The sequence below is a fragment of the Ceratosolen solmsi genome, unplaced genomic scaffold, assembly GCF_000503995.2.
Source record: "Ceratosolen solmsi marchali unplaced genomic scaffold, CerSol_1.0 scaffold23, whole genome shotgun sequence".
Classification (NCBI taxonomy): Eukaryota; Metazoa; Arthropoda; class Insecta; order Hymenoptera; family Agaonidae; genus Ceratosolen; species Ceratosolen solmsi.
This window is the reverse complement of record NW_011948430.1, coordinates 3,529,723-3,549,498: the sequence shown is the minus strand read 5'-3', so window position 1 is coordinate 3,549,498 and position 19,776 is coordinate 3,529,723. Positions and strand designations below refer to the sequence as shown.

Below are 19,776 nucleotides of genomic sequence, written 5' to 3'. Positions count from 1 at the left end.
GGGGGGGGGGGGGGGGGGGGGGGGGGGAGAAGAGTGAAGAAGAAGAAGAGGAGAAAGAGGAGGATGACGAGGAGAAAGGAGCAGTGACTTTATATTGCGTGATTGTGAGAACTACGGGGTAGATAGAAATGGTACAGGTATTCCTTTGACACGTTGTGCAGGAGGGATCGAGGGGAAAGAAACTTACGAGGTTCGGAGGAAAAAATGAGAGACGGCGGCGGTGCAAGTAGGAGATAATTGCGAGGCGCGCGAGCGATTTTGCGCGGTGGCGGATCATCCGTTTATTCCTTCGCTCGCAGCCGCCTCCTCGACCGTTCCGCGTCCTTACTTTTTCGTAGGGCTTGTAGCAGGCCCGCGCGTCGATGCTGCTCATCAGCAGGCTGTAGGGCTCGCCGTCGGGCTCCAGGCCGAACCTCTCGAGGAGCGCGTCCTTCATCCGTGGCATTTTCTTCCTCGTTGGCAGTCTCGGTCGGACGCTCTCAAGTGCCGTTAGGCGTTCACGCGACTACGCGGCGAACTGTACTCGACGGGCACCCTCGAGCCCGATGAGCCAGAGCAGCTACTCCCCAGGCGTCCTATTCCTGGCCAACCGCATCCTACGCCCGCCACCTTCGCTTTGCCGCCTTGGTGCGGGCGGAAGGCGCGCGTCGGCGGTGCCAATCGATGCCGTAGCGACAGCGACGGCGACGACGACTAACGCCGCCGCGAAGAAAGGTCGTGGTGGGTGATGGGTTTCGCGCGCGAGAGAGAGAGAGAGTGAGTGAGTAAGCGTGTGTACGTGCGGGTCCTGGGGGGGGGGGGGAGTGTGTAGGTGGATGCGCGCATGCGCCGCCCCGAGAAGGAGCCCAGAACTTTTAGTCCGAATGCGATCGGTTGGCCGCGAGCTCGGCGGCTTTGGTGTCGCGAGTGATCTATGTTGCTGTTGCCGTTGCTGTTGCTGTTGCTGGCGGTACTGAAGATCTTCGTTAAGGTGCTAGTGGAGCTGTCGGCAGCTGCGTGCACGTGCACGTAGAGGAGGAGCGGCACTCTCGATCTGTGCGCTCGAGTTGCTTCGCCAGCTGACCAGCTACACGTCGCGAAATGCGCGTCGACAACGCTATGAGAAAGGAACGCTCCGGCGCTTCTGATAAGGATAACTCGCCCTGACTGGAGTACGACGCGCAGCCATCGTTCTGCCACAGTTCATTGTTCGGCGGTACGGATGACGTGCTGGCTGCAATACCGCTGCAACCGTTGTTGCCATTGCTAGTCCACTACCAGTGCTAATTTGTTTTCGAGGCTCGATTAGCAAATTGTAATTTTTAACCTTCGTAGTCAAGTGGCTGTTCCTTCTTTATTCTAGTCAAACATGAATGGTGTTAATGATAAGAGGATGAGCTCACCACGGCACAAAGGGGATGGACATTCTTACCAGTCTTTGATGTCGGAGGTAATTATCGTCGTGTTTTCTGCGATTGCCAGTCTTTAAGATTTTGTTGGGATAGATTTTCATTTTCCTTTAATTGTGCGACGTGATTTGTAGGAGCTAATGTTGAAGGAGAAGGTACAAATCAAATCACAGGCACTTATAATGCTGAGTCAGGAATTGGATCAATGCAGAATGCAGCGAGATCGTTTTAAACTGATGGCTGAGCAGTTACAGGAGGACTTGGTTAGGCGAAAACAAACGACGGGCAAGAAAGTTATCAATGGATTCAAAGCAGCCCTGGACTTTTCTATTCAGAGACAGGGTCATAACATAATCGAGTCCGACAGTGTCGAGGAAGATACAAAATTAATGGACCTACTAATAGAATCTAGAGAACAAAACAAGTGCCTTCGATTGCAAGTTGATACGCTAAGGCATAAGCTCAAAGAGGCAGAGGAAGATATTAAAGCGTTACGCTCTAAGAGAACCGAGGATCCTAAATTAATAGCCAAAGAGCTCATTGAACAATTGGAAAAATTAAATGTCAAATGTGTGCAATTGAAATTAGATTTGCAAGCTGTATTGGACGAGAAGCAAGAGTTAGAGGTGGAAAAGGATGTTTTTAAATGCAAAGCTCACAGATTAAATCATGAACTTTCGATGGCCCTCAGTGCACCTAAGCCTGTAGACGTAGATGCACTGATCATTGAAAATAGGTAAGTAAATTACTGCATCGCAGCATTGTGCCTTACAGCATTGTGTTGTAGAGAATAGTGTGCGTGTCCTCTGTACATAATAAATGCACATCTTCATTGTAATATCTAATATAAATAGGTATTTACAAGAAAGGCTTCAACAATTGCTCGAAGAAAAAGAATTAGTCCAACAATCTGTTCAAAAATACAAAGTATGTTTACAAATTTTATTCAATTTAATTTATACTAACTATATTGAAAAGGATAATAATAATTATTATTATTATTATTATTTTTTTTTTATACGTAATAATTGAAATATTGTATCCAGAGCATGTTGGATAGCAAGAGACAGAAAGGGGCATTAAAGTTAGGTGGTAAATCATCCCTTGGTTCTATAATGAATTTCAAACAAGTGGAACAATTACTACAACAAGGACCAAACATATCTCCTCAAAAATCGACTGTCGCATTGACTGAATTACACAGTCTTTGCACTGCCCTTCTGGAGGCTCTGAACGACAAAAATTTAGCCTTGGCTCATCAAAAAAAGGCAAACAAGTAAGCCTGACTATCTGATTTATGGTAAAACGATGTATGCGTCTGTATGTAAATAATATTTATATAAATGTGTAGAATATTGGCAGCGAGAATGTGTGAATTGGATAGAGCCGTGCAGTCTCCAACGATGAAGTTATTAGAAGGATATTCTAGCGCGGATGTTGACATCAGATGTAAGTTAAAAAAGCACTGCAAATAATTTCAGTTTGCGTTAACTACATACATTCGTTATATAAATTCAGGTGATTCGACCAGCGTTACATCTGACCTATCAGAAGAAAGATCCGATGGTAAAGAATCTGATGTGCAATGCGATGAAAGTTTTGTAAATGAAGTTACCAGCGACACGCAGATAGGTGAAAATAGTATTAAACAAAGTATTCAGAATAAAGAATCTGACAAATGCGTCATTGAAGAGAATCTTGAAGATAAAAAGTACGATGAAAGTTTGATCGAGCTAGACATTAAAAGTAATTGTAAATCCTTTGGATATAACGATGGGAGTAATTGGTCAAGAGACAAAGCATTTGAAAAAATAGATTTCGAAGAATCTTTACGTAAGAGTCTTCCCGAGCACTTAAGGCTTCTTGTACAGAAACATTTTAATGAGTTAAAAGCAAAAGAAAGGGAGGGATCTTAAAGGAACCTGTTTTGTTTATTTAAAAATTTATTAAACGAATCATTCACCATTATGATTATTATTACGATATATGGTTATGTGCCATCCCAAAGATTTTTTTATACTATATTTGTAAGGATAAAGTACTTACCGAACATTGAAATATTAATAAAAATAATTATTTACGAATTGTTAAACGCCGAATCCGTTACTTTAATGAAAATACTTCTCCGTCGTTGCCTTAAACATATATATATATATATATATGTATGTACAAATGCACGTTTGTGCTCATCGATGAAAAGTCAGAAATTGAAAATAACTAATTTATTTGCTTCTATATACATTTTCTTACAATACATACAAACAGCTAAATAATGTTTGTTATAAATATTTCGTTAACTCGGCGCTTATAATTACTGTGATTCTTACTAAGCCCCGTTCCCTTTTCTTTGCCATGAAAGCGCTCGCTCGAAAATTCACATTTACTACGTATCATATATACATACATTATGGATTATGGAAGACATGCGTAAAAACTCGATCGATACAATAGTAAAGCTCGCGGCTACATACGAATACACGTAAAAAGCTGGCTAGAAAAGATCGTGTACAACATAAAAGTCGAGCGCCTTGCTCGAAAGCCTCACAAAACACGAACGCAAGACATTGAACCTGCGGGCTCTCAATGATTATAAAGAAAGTGTCACGTCGTCAGTGCATGCTACTCTTGATCCAGTCGAGGTACTCGGAGACCCTCGTGTATACGCCGGGATACCCGGGCTCGCCGCACTTGTTCCCGAATGAGACGATCCCGATCTGTATCCATCGGCTGTCCGTGCGCAGCATTAGGGGTCCACCAGAGTCACCCTGGCAGGCATCCTTACCCCCTTGGCTGTAGCCGGCACAGAGGAAATTGCTGGTAATCGGTTGGAAGTAAGCCTGATTGCAGTCATCGTTCCGCCAAACCGGCAGAACCGCTTGTCTCTGGATCGTGCTTTCCTTGCCGCCTGAAACATGTCCCTTACAATGTCCCTTACAATGCGACTACTTCGCGGCACTGCTTATTTTGTGCGTTTATCTTATCTTATCTGGGCTGTGCAAAACTGCTTTCGAGCGCTGTGCTCCACGTTAAAACATCATATCGATGCACGATTAACAAGTGGCTATGATTTTCAACAATAACTTGTCAATTTACGTTTAGTTGTAGATTCGGTTGAAGCTCTCAATCGCGAACAATTAAGTTTATAATAAAGTGGATAATTACAATGTTGAATGGAAATAGCCGACGAGGCGTTTATCAGCCGGAAATGCTCGCTCGGGAAGCTTTAATAGGCTCAGTCGTCTGAATTATCGCCAAGGCCTGAATACCGCCGATGGAGAAAAGTAAAGCACCGAGCAAGCAAGCATGCAGATTAATTATATATAATTTTATAATATAATTTTTCCACTAAAATAAATGCCTGTAACTTTTTTTTTCTACGAAACGCACTATCGATACAATTATAACACGTTACTGTAAAGGCGCGCGGATTCCGTTTTAGTCGTGTATTATTGCCGTTTTGTTGTTCGCGGCTAATTTTGAAATTAAAAATTTTTAAGTCCTAGTTAATCGCGAGCATAAACTTATTCTCAATAATCCTCTAGAAGACGGATACCACGATTCTACGATAGATTTTTTAACATCTGTTTATTTATTTCGCGTTTTAAGTAATTTCACTCCCTCGCATTTGCTCTCGAAGTGAGCTACACTGACACGGGGCAGTTGGAAATTTTGAAATGTATTTTTAAACATTCTTGTAAGGGTGCCTAAAAAATCCATCAGTGCAGTTCATATTTTTTATACAAATATTTAAAATGGTGCAGAACGATCACTTGGTCCGCTTGTAAAAATCCTTAAATAGAATCACTCTCTGCATTATCAATGACCTTGTTTAGTGAAAATATATTTTTGGCTCAGAAGATCTGATATTGTTGCGATCCATTTAAACAGCTCGCAAGAAACTCAATTCCACGTCTCATTCATCCGAAATGGATAAACGGGAAGCAGAATTCAGCTTACAAGCTGAGACGCTACTCACCATAATAGGTGGTACCCCAGCCGACAACAGTGGGTCTGGCCCCAGCGAAGGGCTCGCCTTTGTGTCGGGCCTGTGGCAGGCAAATGGGGATGATGTAGGGGCTCCTCCGCACGGTCCTGTCGAGCTCGAGAATGGCGATGTCGTTGTAAAAGCCGACGCGCGAGAATTTCGAGTGCGCGTGGATGTCCTTCACGGCGTAGGTCTCGGGACTCGAGGGCTCGTCGTCGCGCTCGAGATCGATGTCCCCTAATCTCACTGTAAACTGTCGAGCAAGAAATCTGTGCGACATAGAAAAACAACGTGATCAACGGACGGTGCCGCGTTCCCCTGTCTCTCTCACCCTCGTTCTCGATTATTGGCGTGAATATTCGCGCCTGCCATTTATGCGCCTCGGCGGATTTTGCCAACGGGGCGCACCAGTCGACTTAGGCCAAGTCGGTAATACGGACCTGCGTGGGCGAGGTTCGAGCAAGTAAAGGTTGGATTTACTTACGGCCGCTGCCTCTGGTCGCGGGTGCAATGCGCGGCGGTGAGGATGTGCCGGTTGCTCACCAGCGAGCCGCCGCACCAGAACTCCGTCCGCTTCGAGCCGTGGAGGAAGATGGCTGCCATCCAGGGCCAGCGACCTGGGAGCGCCTCCTCGCCGCCGACGACCCGATACTTGCCCGCGTTACGTACGCCACACTCTGCGGAAACAACAGACTCGTTCGTCTCCATGACCCCGTTGACTTTAATCGTAAGTGTCCGGGATTATAATTACCGTCGTCCTCTTGAATGAAGTTGTTGTCGATGAGTTCGAGGCTGCCAGTCGTGTTCGTAAGAGCAACGTCCGTCTGGAATCCGTCGACTATCGGTCGTCTGGTGGACGACGGCACCGTGAACAGAGGAATCGGCCGAGGCGTGGGCTTGGCCGTTGGCCTCGGTACGATACTTGGCAAACGAAAAGCAACATTACGGTTAAGGGGAAGTGGTACATCGTAATGTTAATCATCGATCGATAATCGGTTGCGTAAGCGCAAAACCGAATCAAATTAACGAATAGCGATAACTGGCATTGATTTATCGGTAAGCTTAAACCATTCGACATCCGCGCTTTCTTTATGTCCGGCAGATTGCAAACAATAATAGCCATTATGCGAGGTATCGCTAATGTATACATTGCAAAAAGTTTCTTTTTGTCTATAGCGCCTGCTTTTACAAAATAAATATACTTCCTGAAAAAGAGAAACATATTCTCTCTACGACGTCGATTTTTTACACCTCGATAAAAGCCCCTTTTATCCATCGAAGATAATTTTTTACTTATTGTTTTTATTTGGCAAATAAACTTCTCTATAAAACGAAATGAAATGAGCTCTCTTCGGCATCAACTCTTTTATATATCAATAAAGACTGTTTGCTCGTCGTAAAATTTACTTTATCTTTTTATTTAGCGTAGTCATCTTTGCACAAGCTTAAACTACTCATTAAAAAAAATTTTATACTCCAAAAACCGTAGCGGCTCGCATTTAATATGTGACGCTGCGCGATTGTTTTTAATTTTATTTGCGAAGGGAAATTTTACCATTCAAAATGCAATAATTACTGGCAACTCGAGGACGTACTCGTTCTTACACGTTTATTATCCACTGTACTGTTAGGCGAATATACGGTACATTTAGCAAAACTTCAATTCCATACGCAATAATATTAACCTTCGGTTTTTATGAAAAATCTTAACTTTCTTCCGATTACTGTCATCTTTTCCTTTTAATTCACGAGAAACACGCATCAACCACTTTCATGATAACTACTCTTGGAGTAGGTGACGCTTCTGAAAGTTCGAATTCTTTCAGCTTCCAGTCACTTTTGTACAATTTTACATTTACATTACACCATGCGTATGAACATCTTATATTTTTAAAAGAATACAAGAATGATTAGTTCCGATAAGAATTCTTCCCTCTTTTTTTTTTTTTTTTTTACTCCATCTAAGACTTTGTTGAATTTGCTTCCAACGTATATGATAAAGCGATACATCGCATAAACAATTAGTTTCATTGTTTTTAAGAATTAAAAATGTTTAACGATTAACGATAAAAATAAAATGGAATATAAATGCCAATAAAAATACGTAGATATATAATATAGAAAATGAAAGTAACATGTACAGCATGTAAATTCTTTTCATCGCGTTACGTGCAACCGAAGATATTTATTACTTAAATTCCAATGATCAGTCATTATAGGCATAGTCATTTAATAACACGCTATCTCATTTGGAATGAAAAGCTTCTATTTGAGTGTGAGCGAAGAAAATCGTGGAAGAGAAATTCAAAATATTCGTTTTCCGCTTTCTTAAATTGTGATGTTAGAGCAAAGCGCCGTCACGGCGCGAGAAATTGTCAGCTTCGCGAATAAGTTGTAAAAAAGCCCTAAAGCGCGTTTGTTAAGTAGCGATTGATCAACAATTTCAATACTCAATAAAAGTTTGGTTTAATTGCAATGGCTTTATTAATCGACTGTCGAGGCAATTTGTAGCGACGCATTAATATTATTCCAAAGGAAATTTCAATCGGTAAACAGTAATAATACTAATTCTCCTTACTTTAAGTAATTTCCAATTTGAAAGATAATGTGTTGCCACAATCGTTAACCCGTAGCTGTTCCCCATTTAAAAAAAAAGAAAAGAAAAAAAAGTATTCTTTCGAACGAAGCAGTTTCTCTTATCGGAGTTGAAGAAAACGCCGTTAAACGAAAGTAATTTTAATTTTTAAAGAAATAACTGCACAGGAATCCAGACGTTTGTGGCAAATGTCGAACAAGGATTTCCGCTTCGAAGCGACTCTTTCTTTTGGTAGTAACGCGCACGTACAATCTTTCGCTAGAAAATCCTACATATTCACGATAAGAGATAGATAGAGAGAGAGAGAGAGAGAGAGAGAGAGAGAGAGAGAGAGGTATGATACTTACCTCGTCACTGGTACACTGATTGTAAACCTGTCGACTGGGCAGCAAACCCCGGGCACGAAGAGGCTTTTGAAACAAATAGACTGCCGGAGTTTCGTAAGGTCGAGTAGTAGGTGAGGACAGTTACTTAGATCCTGGCATTTACCGTGATGGCCCTCAGTGGTAGTGCAGGTTGGAGGCTGTTCAGTGCTGGCCTTTGAGTCTCTATCGACGACATCGGGGGTGACGCTTGAGGCCTCGGCGGCCACTGTCGTACCTGGGCTCGTCGTCGACTGCACGACCGGGATTTCGGTATTCGGTCTCGAGCTCGTCTGTATCTGTGCTACGGTCGATGTCGATGCCTCCGGGGTGACTGATGATACTTGAACCAAGTTGACTGGCCTTAATCACAAATTTAATTTATTTTTCTTTTATATGAAAAGAGCGCGGTAAATTTTCTCATAGGAAAATCCTCATTTAGAGATATTCTATGTAAATAAAATGAGTTAATGATTTTTAAATTTCATTTTACGAATATTTTTATACGCATATCGTGTTTTTGAGTATCCAATATAATGACAATGATTTACATATTAATTGTCATAAGAGCTTCGTGTACCAAACTTTTATTATATTTACTACTGCATAACCGTAGGCGGATAAGCTCAAAAGATTTTCACATCAAAGCACTAACATTAACATAATTATTTACTGATAAACCTGATCGTAAATGACTTGAATTTATGTTTCGTTGAATTTGATAACATTCCGATTAGAATAAATTATTCATTAATCCAAAGAGATATTTTAAATCGATATGAAATACTAAGCACTTATACGCGATGTATTATACATATAAAGGTAATTATTTAATTGTAATGTAATTTATCACGATTCCAGGATCGCTGTGAAATTGATTGAAATTTTATTTTGTTTGTGTATTCTTTTTATTTTTGTTTATTTATTTTTTATGTTTTATTTTTACTATATTTACTATATTTATATATTTTTACGATATTACTATATTACAGTATTTATAAAAATTATCAAGATATTGAATTTCCAATTGAAACGTTAATGATTATTAAGATTAAAAGCGCCCAACGAAACGGAGTGAAACAAAACAAAAACAACGACGAGCACGATAAGAAAAATCATCTATATTCTTAAATTTGCTAATTAATTATTGGCAAAAGAACCGTTGATAAAGTTTGAAGTATGCAAATCGATGAAAGTAAATCACCTCAAGGGCAGCGTGACACCCCTAACCAAAGGCGCTATGCTGTCGGTGACGTTCCTCCCCAATATATTCTTGGAGATAGTGTAGAGTGCCGAGGGCAGCTCCTTGGGCGGATCGGACGAGTCGACGCCCCGGGTCATGTTGACGATGTAGCTGCCGACGGTATTCAGGGCGCCAAGGGTCTCGGTGATGGTTGCCAAGGGGTCGCTTTTATCCACTTGACTCTCCTGGATACGCACGAGCTGCAGGTGGGGCCGAGGTCTCGTCTCCCTTCGCTGAGCGGCACCGACCCAATGCAATTCCGATTCTGGCCAGCGCCGCGGTGGTAATAGTAGCGGCGGCGGCGGCATCAGGCCCCGTGGTGGAGTTCCATAGCCGAACGTCGGGCCCGCTACTGAAAGTTCATAGGTTGTCGTGTCGACCTGGACTGGACCGGGCGAGTCGACTCTACGTTACGTCACTCGGCTGAATGCCGGATTTTGGTAACCAGTCGCACCCCCGGTGATTGCGATCGCGCGACTCGAGAAATGGGAAGTATTCCTTCCTTATTTTGAATATTAATGTTTTGAAATTTATATTCGTGAGCACGATTTTTAGAGATTAGAAATATTAGAATATCTTAATTAATCTGTCGGAAGGTATCTACGAGGGTTCCGAAGAGACTTTAAACATTAATTATGCTTACATGCCGATTATGAGAACGATCGAGGATAATGTTGTCGAGCGTAGATTAACAATGACAAACATAAAATACGCATTGTATGACGCGAATCTTTAATAATACATTAGATCAAGGACTTTAATGTTAATTTTATATCACTTATCTTCCGATTAAAGAATAATCTACAAATTAATGTACATACTTGACGGATGGATACCTTAGTCTTTGGAAATGCGCTTTAATAAATACTTCTATTCATTTTTCATGAGCCTTGATCATTGGTTATAATTTATTAGAATTAAAAAAATTAACAGTAAAATAAATAATATTGATTTCGATCTATTGAAAATAGAAGATAATCGAGCATATTTCGAAAAACGTTTAATAAGTAATATTAATTTTTTTATTTCTTACAACTAATTGTGTACTTTTAACATCTATAATATACTTTTAATTGCTTTATTGATTTATCATTCAAATTGTACTGCTACCATTATAAATGGTATTTACTGCTTTCAACGTAACAGCCTTATTTCTTTAAGCTTGACACTATTGCCAAAGTTCAATTTCATTTTGCATTCTTATACCATAAATATATTATTTTAATGTAATGCGAGCGAAGACACTTTTGTAGGCTTACGTTGACTGTGGATTTGCAAAATTTCCTCAGTATATGACAGGCTTCCAGCGATTAGGTTCCATATTATATACAGTCCTAAAATTAAATATATACGTTTTAATATCTTGTCTACATATTAAGAAAATTAATTATTACTAATTAATTATAAGGTAAAAATTAAAAAATTACATAAGAATTTTTGAAATTAATATGTATTCTAAGTAGTCATACAACGTTTTCTACCAAGAGAAAGTAGCATATATATGGATAGTTGTTAAAGGCTATTAAAAAAAAAAAAAAATTACGTATGATTTTTGTAGTGAAAATTTGTCTGGTCATTGATTAAAAATCAGTTAGTTATAATTATTGCTCAACATGATACTTTCTTATAATTTATTCATCACTATAATTAGAATTAACTATCACAAATATAAAATTATAATATAAAGATTCTAAAGATTTAATTTTTCAATCTCGTTTAACGAAAAATTTGTATCTTTAATTTTATTAAATTTAAAATAATAACTTCAATTTCCTACATAAAATTCACAAACACTTAAAAATTAAAAATATAATCGTATAACACTTGTACACAATATAAAATTTCGTATTTTTACATGTAACTTATTCTATGGAAACTTGAATGCCTTAATCTTAAAATGCATTCTAGTTATTTAATGCAAATTTTTGCAAATCCATGAAACTTGCAATACTATTTTAGAACATCATTAAAAAGTTTGATTTCTTATAACTAATCATAAAGTTTATTTAATGAATTATATGGAGCTGCAAAAATTTATTTCGGATCTACAAAACTTATAGTCGTTCGTTTAAAAAAATTAATGCTTATGATTTATTCCAAAGCAAAATCCAGCTTCAATAATTTAACATAAATTATTTTCAATATATGTTTGAATTAATAATCGTAATTAGTATTAATAATTTCGTTTAAAAAAATGCTTTATGTAATTTGCATGATATATAACAATTACAAATCTGTCGTTATGTTAAATAGTAAATTAGAAATATTTTGATCATATGCAAAACGAGTTTGCCCTTACCTTATATGAATTTTTAGCTATTGACTTTTTATTATTTATAAAACTAATGTAGTTAGTAAGTTGCTTGAACATTCGTGTACAGCAAACTTATTATCATTTCTAAAAAAATGTTTTAAATTAAATTTAACGATTTAATGATAATAAAAATAAAAGTTTTATTCTTTCTATATTTCCTTCAATGTAATTTGAATGCTTCTTACTAATGAGTTTTATTTCTATTTATCTCTTTATGTCACATATTAAGTAATCTTATGGCATTCCTTTCCAAATGCTTCAACACCATACAATTCGTGCAACTGTTGCAAAAGATAAGAGAGTCTTGTCGATTGGACGGAACACGTCAAGTCTATTGATTAAACTTGTAGATCCTCTTTAAACAGCTTTGTGTACGATAAGGAGAAACTGGTCGCAAACCACGACTCATTTTTAACTTACATCCGAGTACGCATGTTTACCTTATCTCTGCACTTTGAAAACTTTCTTTCTACGTCTCTTATTTGCGGATTATTGTCGATATAAAAAAAGTACTTATCTTCGAACATAATTCAGTCATGCTCCCTTATTAAATTAACGGAGTTTTTATCAAGCAGTGATCATTTATTTCGTATAGCTAGCATACCGTTTACGTATATATTATGCGTCGCTCAGTAATTTTGTCTATTATTTCTGCGATTAAAGCTATTTACAAAATTTGCAAAATTTTTAAATCCTCTTATTGATCTCGTAAGAATCGATACGTAGTTAACTTAAAATATTGAGGTATTGAAAATAAATTCAACCCGAATATGGGATGTATTGCAATATCAATGAACCTAATAAACAATTAATTAAATATTGTTGCATTCATGAGATTAATTGTCATTTATAGAGTAATAAAAATTCTTAATCGCTGAATTCCTTCAATAGTTTCAACTATTTTATCAATTGCTTTATCTATCCTATCTTAATAATTGTTTGATAAATTACAAAATGAAGGTACTGATCTTAAGAATTCAGAATAATGGGCCAAATGGAAAATAGGCCAAGTTTTATAATGAAAAATAATATATAGTGAGCTAAATAAGATGAGCGGAATCGATATTTGAACTCGACCTAATTTGAAGCGCTTGAATCGGTAGTCAAAGCGTCTACCAACTAAACTGTTGGTAAGGCCAAGTAATTCCTTTGTCAAATAAACGACTTTTCAATTTGTTATTACCAACCGAATAACCCATCAAATTGGACATTTGTTTAGCTCGCTCAAGATTAAGATTGTACGAGTGATTTTAATAGGTTATTCGTTAAAGCGAACATTCGTGACGGAAGATGATATACGAACGACAAAAATACAATAGAGCTTGATGCTAGAGATACTTTCGAACTGTTATCTATGCTTACTTGTCAAATGCTTTTATGTCGCTGCATCCAAGATAAACCGTCGATTTAATACCGAAATTACAAATACGACCTGCTGTGCCCATAAAATCCTTAAAACTAATTAAAAAAAAAAAAAAAAAAAAAAAAAAAAAAAAAAAAAAAAAAAAAAAAAAAAAAACCAAACAATCACGCCAAAATGGAATTTGATTATATAATACATAAGATACGTCTAAGATTCTGTTGTAATAAATTAAATTAACTATTATAAGGCTTCGTAAAGAATCATTATAAATGGTTTTTGAGAAAGTACAAATCATCGTAATACTCGTGAAAAAATTACCATATGCAATTACTACATCAAGTGGGACGTTAAGTGATTTTTGAAAATATCAACTATAAATTAGTAAATTTTTACTGTACCTACCTTGCATAATTAAATATATTGGCTATTAGATATAGCGATAATCTTTTGTAAAAGCTTACATGCCACATCACATACATAGCACACAATAATTAAATTAACGATAAAAAATAATAATATTACTTCATATGTTATTTAAAATAATTTTCGTACAATAGATGAAATGATAATTTTTAAAAAGCTAATTAAAACTATTTTTACAGATTATTTAATTAATCACATTCCGGTGACACAAATTTAAAACATTTTAAAATCATAATATTTACCGTTCTTATCTAAATCTATAAAGTTTTTATGTACCTTAAAATGATTTCTAAGGTTTATTTCTATTATTTACTCAATATTTACTGTTCTTAATAAGCTAATTAAATTCTTTTGTACTTATTTGCTTGATAAGAAAATAGATTATAAATAATCCGACTTATTAATAATTATTTTCTGAAATATTGTATCAATTACTCAATGCTCATCTATATTAGAGCTCATTATAATATTAAAATCACTTATAATAAAACTTTCTCTTTATTGTTATTATTTGTTTAGATTTTACGAATTTCAATTAATTTTGTTTACATTTATTATTATAACAACCAATGTTTGATGCCGATATTTAACTGCATACTATAGTTATTGATAAATTCATAAAGTATTAAAAAAAAAGAAACAAAAACAATATGGTTTTTATAATAAATACAAACAATTATTTTTAATGCAAAAAATAATTTTTACACTATAAACTAATTTTCAGAATAAATATTACCTTTTATATCTATTTTAAATATCATTTTATTTATTAATGAAGGTCCAAAGTATTAATTCAACAATGTTCAACGTGTGTTTTTATTATTTCATACTGAAAACAAAATTTATATATATTTTTCATTAACTATCGTGTAACGGTGTAAGAATCTTGTTTTTTTAATAGCTTCATCTTGTAATCACTTTCTTTTATTCAAATTTATACGCACAATGGTGATCATCAAGATATTGTAACTATGTTAATCAAATATTTGACTTAACTTTAATCAGCATTTTAATGACTCTTCTTATGTGAGAATTTTAGATTTAACTTATGCAATAGCTAACGAAATTATTTATCATTTATTTTTAAACCAATTTATAAATTAATTTACTAGTCTGTGAAAATGTGGTAAAAATTACAAAATTAATTGTTATTGAATAAATGGTAATTTTACTTTAATTATTTTTTCATCTTAATTGAATAGGTCTAGTAAATAAAAGAATTTATGAATAACAGGATTCAAGATTATATATCCTGGCAATTCTCCGCATATACGTACATTACGAATTATTTATTTTATTAGCTTTATGTTAAATAAAGTTTTTTACATTTTTTACAGAAACATATATATGATATTATTTATTATTATATCTATTATACATGTATAATTGTATTTGCAGTTATTATGTATATATTGTAAACATAATTTTATATAAAAAATATTATAGGATAATGATGAATTATAAATTATATAGGTTTATATGGTTTAATGATATTGTACTTTATTTACAATATAAGCAAGTAGCCCATTCTTTAAGTGATATTTCAATAATTCTTTCTTGAGACAAGACAAGCTTAAACGTATATGTTGTGAAAAATAAATTAAAAATTTTTTTAACTTTGATCATCAATATTAAAATAATTATTATTCGTAATGTTTATTTGTTAAACATAAGTAAGTTAGATATCCGACTTTGTCTAATATATATGTTAATTCAAATGAAAGCCGATTATATGTATATTTCAAAAATATGCATTACCTTTACGTAATTTTTTTTTATTTTTATTATTTGAAAGTAAGAAAAGTAATAAAGTCCCAATGTTCAAATATATCACATTGAAATTGATTGCGATATTCTATTGAAAGTGTTTATAAACTCAGCCTTGACCGACTGCAATATAAAACAAGGTATTAATAGTTAAAAACAATTAATTAAAAGAGTTAAAAGTAATACATTAAATATGCTTGTTCGAAAAAGTATTTAAGAATTTTAGGCTCGATATTGCACAGAAGAATTTTCACCACTAAAAGGATTCTAATAGTAATCGTTTCATCAACAAATTCTACTAGTATTTATTTACTGTACAATGCAATTGCGAAAAATTCATTTTCTGTTAAAATATCTTTGTTTTTTTTTTTTAAATACTTTTCATATATTAGGTTATTTAATTTTACTTTGGGTTTTCAATTCAGCGTCTTGTGTGTGTACAATATGTATATATAATAATTAATTGTAAAATTTAACAAAAAGAAAGTTCACTTGAAAGTTCTTTGGCTTTTCGCGAGAAAATAAGGTGCATAGCACTACTACTTATAAATTAACGTTAAACAACGTCGAAGATAAAGGATAATTAACATTCAAACTCGAATAACATTTGCCAGCTCATTGATTCACTCACCGAGTTACGAAATTTACCAACGGATTATGTATTTGGCAAAGAATGCATTGAGTGAGAGATTTGGGATGTCCAAACATCATTGTCAGTCACTTGCAACACCTAGCCCTTGCATAATCGTGTTATCACTCATTATGCGAATCAGGCGCTGATCGACCGAGGCTTTCTTGTCGTCTCGATAAAATGGCTGGAGTCTGCGGTTTTCACTATAGCGCGAGTTTCTCTAATTTAAATTTTCGAGCGCGTGTACGCGCTTTCGTAATTGTCGAACTGACGACGGACGTTTTATTAATATGTTTTTAAATAAAATACAGTGCTAAATGTTTATTAGTGCTTTATATTTACAAAGGGTACCAATGTCAATTAATAGGGAATATTTGTATTTATTTTATGCGATTTTTCAAGATTTACAATGGATTTTGACGATGTGAGGAGCTACTGAACGCAATTCGTTTGATAAAAATCGTTACGAGAGATGACTCGTTTCACCGAAATTATCAATCGATAAATCAAAATTATCAATTAATCCGTTGGTCGCTTAACGGTTGTTAAATTTTTAGTAGATAACATCGTAATATTGTGAATATTAGCTTTCTTTAATTTAAATGATCAGGATGAAACTTAATCATAATCAATTTTTACCTCAATGACGACCAACGCAAATAATATGAATTGATAAAATACATTATGCATAAGAATGAAATTTCTCTCGACTGAGATAAAAGTGCAATATTAAAGTAAAATTCGCGATACGAAAGATTTTATCATGCTTTTGGCTTGTTAACGAACTGTTACTTGTATACGAACATTTCCTATCTGTTACGCACGTATAAGCAATGATTTTTTGTAGCTAGTTTTACTAGATATATAAGTTTCTTTATTCTAAATGAATTGCGTGGTACTTTTATTAAAAGTGCCGGACACAAAAAATAACAGTCTTGGAATAGCGATATCAAGGCACGTACAGGTATCATGTCGAAAAAAACAACAGCAAAAATCCAGTTTGTCACGTCTCGTTCTACGAATAAGAGCCGACAGCAAATACTTGTATGCAAATCTCCGCGTGGATCCGAATGGCCAAGCACCGGAGCTTTCTACGTATGCTCTCGGCGCAGACTTAAAATTGCCAAACGCAACCAAGAAAACGCTAGAAACTGGCGTTCGAGCGCGGATTTAGGAAACGAGAGAGTTCGCCGATAGTCGGAACGCAACCAGAGGTCGTGGCAATAAAAAATATGAGATGGCTTCCGTGGTATGAAGTAATCGAAGGTCGTTGGAAGTGAGCGATATGATGCCGGATGCGAGGTGGTCCGGTCGCGGAATGGCCTCGGCGAGGATATTTCGGTGCGGCTTCATCGACGGTGAAAGTCCCGTGAAAGTGTGGCTTTCTTCCGCTCGCTGATTCATCGCCAATGCCGATACAACGAGGCGTGCGCGAGCGAGCGACGCCTAGAGACGTTTCGTGCTGTCTTGCCCCCCCCCTGTATTCCCGCCCCCGCGCTTCTCATCGCCAGACCCTTGTTTTACGTGCTTTCCACGCTCTTGACCGATCGATATCCGCGGCTTCTCGCGTCACGAGAGGCAACCGGCGATTAGAGAGCGCGAGAGCACACGGCAAGAGGATTGTTTAGACTCCCGTATGTAATAGATTAATAGAGCAATTAACAAGGTTGCCGAACTTTCACTTCGTCGCGAACTTAATTTAAAAGTCATTGATCACGGTCCCGGCGGCTTCCCGGTGAAAATACCGAGTGTCTGAGAGCGCAACTAATGCTCGGGTCGCGCGAGATGATGAGCCTAGGAGGTGCTTTTTTCATTACCGCCACTGACCTCCTTTTATGCAAATTCAACGAAATTTCACCGCGAGAGATTCCGAGCATGCCCCCACTCCCCACTCTGCCGCGCTAATCGTGTGACATCATCCGAAGACGGAGCCGTTCCGTCGGCTCCTTTACCGATCGCTCGATTCGATTATTTATTTCCTGCTGGTCACGCTTGGCGCCCGATTTCGGGAATCTTCTGACGCGCGCTCGATGAACAACAACAACAACAACAACAACTGGTTTTGCTTTTATTTACTGATACCCCCGGCTGATATCTCTTCGCGTACGAGTCTCGGTCCTCCTGTGAAAGCGAGCTCTGATCTCTTTTTCTCCCCCTCTGCCCCGGTCGCTCCATTTTTCTCATTCCTCCTTTTGTTCGTCCCGCAACATCCACTTTCCTATGGCCATGAATTCGTGAAAAATTGTGCGCTACAAGTGAAAATCTCACGGCTATAAATGATGCGCGACCGCGACTCCAAGTTAAAGCTCCTATGTAAAGTCTCCACACGGCTAACGAACATCCATCCATAAAAAAATGTCATTCCGCTAACTTTTCGTATTCCGATGAATCGCCATTCTTCTTGTCCCTTGTGTCCTACGACGATTATACGAGGGAGACTCGGCTACCTGCGAATTCGCTTGCCACCGTCTCGCGCGAATCTGCGTTTCCGAAGAAGCGCGCTCAATCACTTTGTAGCACTTGGCCAGCCTTGTTATTTATTAAAGCCACAACAATAAAAAAAAATGCTCATCATATACCGTAAAATCAGGAGGAGAGCGCGCGCACACATTTAAATCACTCTTACGGTTATTGCATTTTCCGCTCGTCGAGCAAATGACTCTGTAAGAACGCGCGCCCGCGAGACAGAGTGAGAGAGAGAGAGAGAGAGAGAGAGAGAGACGGAACGAAAGGACAGTTGTCCCGAGCCCTCCAATATTTCCCTTCGAAACAAGACAATTGCTCCGGTTTCTTTTCCTATTGCCGGTGCCTCTACTTGGTAACCTAGATACGATTCTGTGCAGCGCTGCGATACGAACCCGGGGATGGGCGCCGGGGTTGTGCTCGGCGAGCGGTTCTTTAACGAAGTCTTCGTTACATCGCGTTGCTTTTTGCACTGCAAACCCGACTCCGCATAACGGTCCCGCGCTCCTCCACTTCTGTTTCAATTGCCGCGAGAGATAAATGCATTGCGCAGCTTCATGTCCAAATTATCTCTTTGCAGCTGCACTTAACCGAGGCAGTTCCGCGCAAATGCCCTGGCTCGCTCATAATTCGATATACCGCGATTATAATCATTGTTTTCGCTGCATCGCAAATTTCTCTTCCTTCGATGCGCAATTAGATGATCGTTGCAAGCCGATTGTTCGATACCATAGAGTTCCCTCCCTAAGAATCACTGTTCCGCGCGCGCGTTTTCCCGTAAACAATAGCGGGACCGCGAGCTGGTGTATCAGCCTTGTTCAGACCCATTAGAGATCCCGTAGCCCGTAGGGGCGCGCACAAGAAAGCAGAACTTACCTATCGCTTGGGACGTTGGCATTGTCGGTGTCGGCAGCATGTGACGGGGGTGAAGATCGCGGAACCGCGTGTTCACTTACATTTGAGCGACGCGAACTCGTTCGAGAGGGGTAGTGTTACGATTCAGCGACGGTTCCTCCGGACACTTCGGCAATATTATGGACCTCCTCCTCTTAACTCTGCATCTGGCGTCTGCCGAACGGTAAATAAGCGGGCCCGAAATACGTTCAGTAGGATGCAGGACTAGCGAGGGCGCCGCTCGAGGGGGACGAGAAGGAAAGGATCGTTTGGAAGTGTCGCGCGCACGCCGCGACGATCCCGACTACGGCCGTGACTCTCCGTGAAAAGACCTCGACACACTTAGA

At 37.7% G+C, this 19,776-nt stretch overlaps 3 protein-coding genes across 3 annotated transcripts in view; 1 reads left to right on the top strand and 2 right to left on the bottom strand.

The window, feature by feature from the left end:
* Nucleotides 1–724, bottom strand: part of LOC105364027 (coronin-2B) — a 12,729-nt gene extending 12,005 nt beyond the window's left edge. Inside the window, exon 1 of the mRNA XM_011501868.1 lies at nt 329–724. Within this exon, the coding sequence (XP_011500170.1) occupies nt 329–445 (117 nt within the window). The 5' untranslated portion in view covers nt 446–724. The remainder of the gene's footprint in view (nt 1–328) is intronic.
* Nucleotides 725–927: 203 nt separating this feature from the next.
* LOC105364026 (coiled-coil domain-containing protein 149) lies at nt 928–3,476 on the top strand. Its single transcript, XM_011501866.1, has 6 exons — nt 928–1,429; nt 1,523–2,124; nt 2,243–2,315; nt 2,435–2,664; nt 2,740–2,837; nt 2,907–3,476. The coding sequence occupies exons 1-6, from the start codon at nt 1,349–1,351 to the stop codon at nt 3,302–3,304; spliced, it is 1,482 nt and encodes a 493-aa protein (XP_011500168.1). The 5' UTR covers nt 928–1,348; the 3' UTR covers nt 3,305–3,476.
* A 192-nt stretch (nt 3,477–3,668) lies between these two features.
* Nucleotides 3,669–19,735, bottom strand: LOC105364025 (proclotting enzyme). The gene is made up of 8 exons (XM_011501865.1): nt 19,412–19,735; nt 10,834–10,908; nt 9,536–9,923; nt 8,317–8,694; nt 6,125–6,294; nt 5,858–6,050; nt 5,365–5,642; nt 3,669–4,293 (listed from the first exon to the last, which is right to left on the bottom strand). Exons 1-8 carry the CDS (start codon nt 19,449–19,451, stop codon nt 3,998–4,000), a joined length of 1,818 nt encoding a protein of 605 aa, XP_011500167.1. The 5' UTR covers nt 19,452–19,735; the 3' UTR covers nt 3,669–3,997.
* Nucleotides 19,736–19,776: the final 41 nt, after the last annotated feature.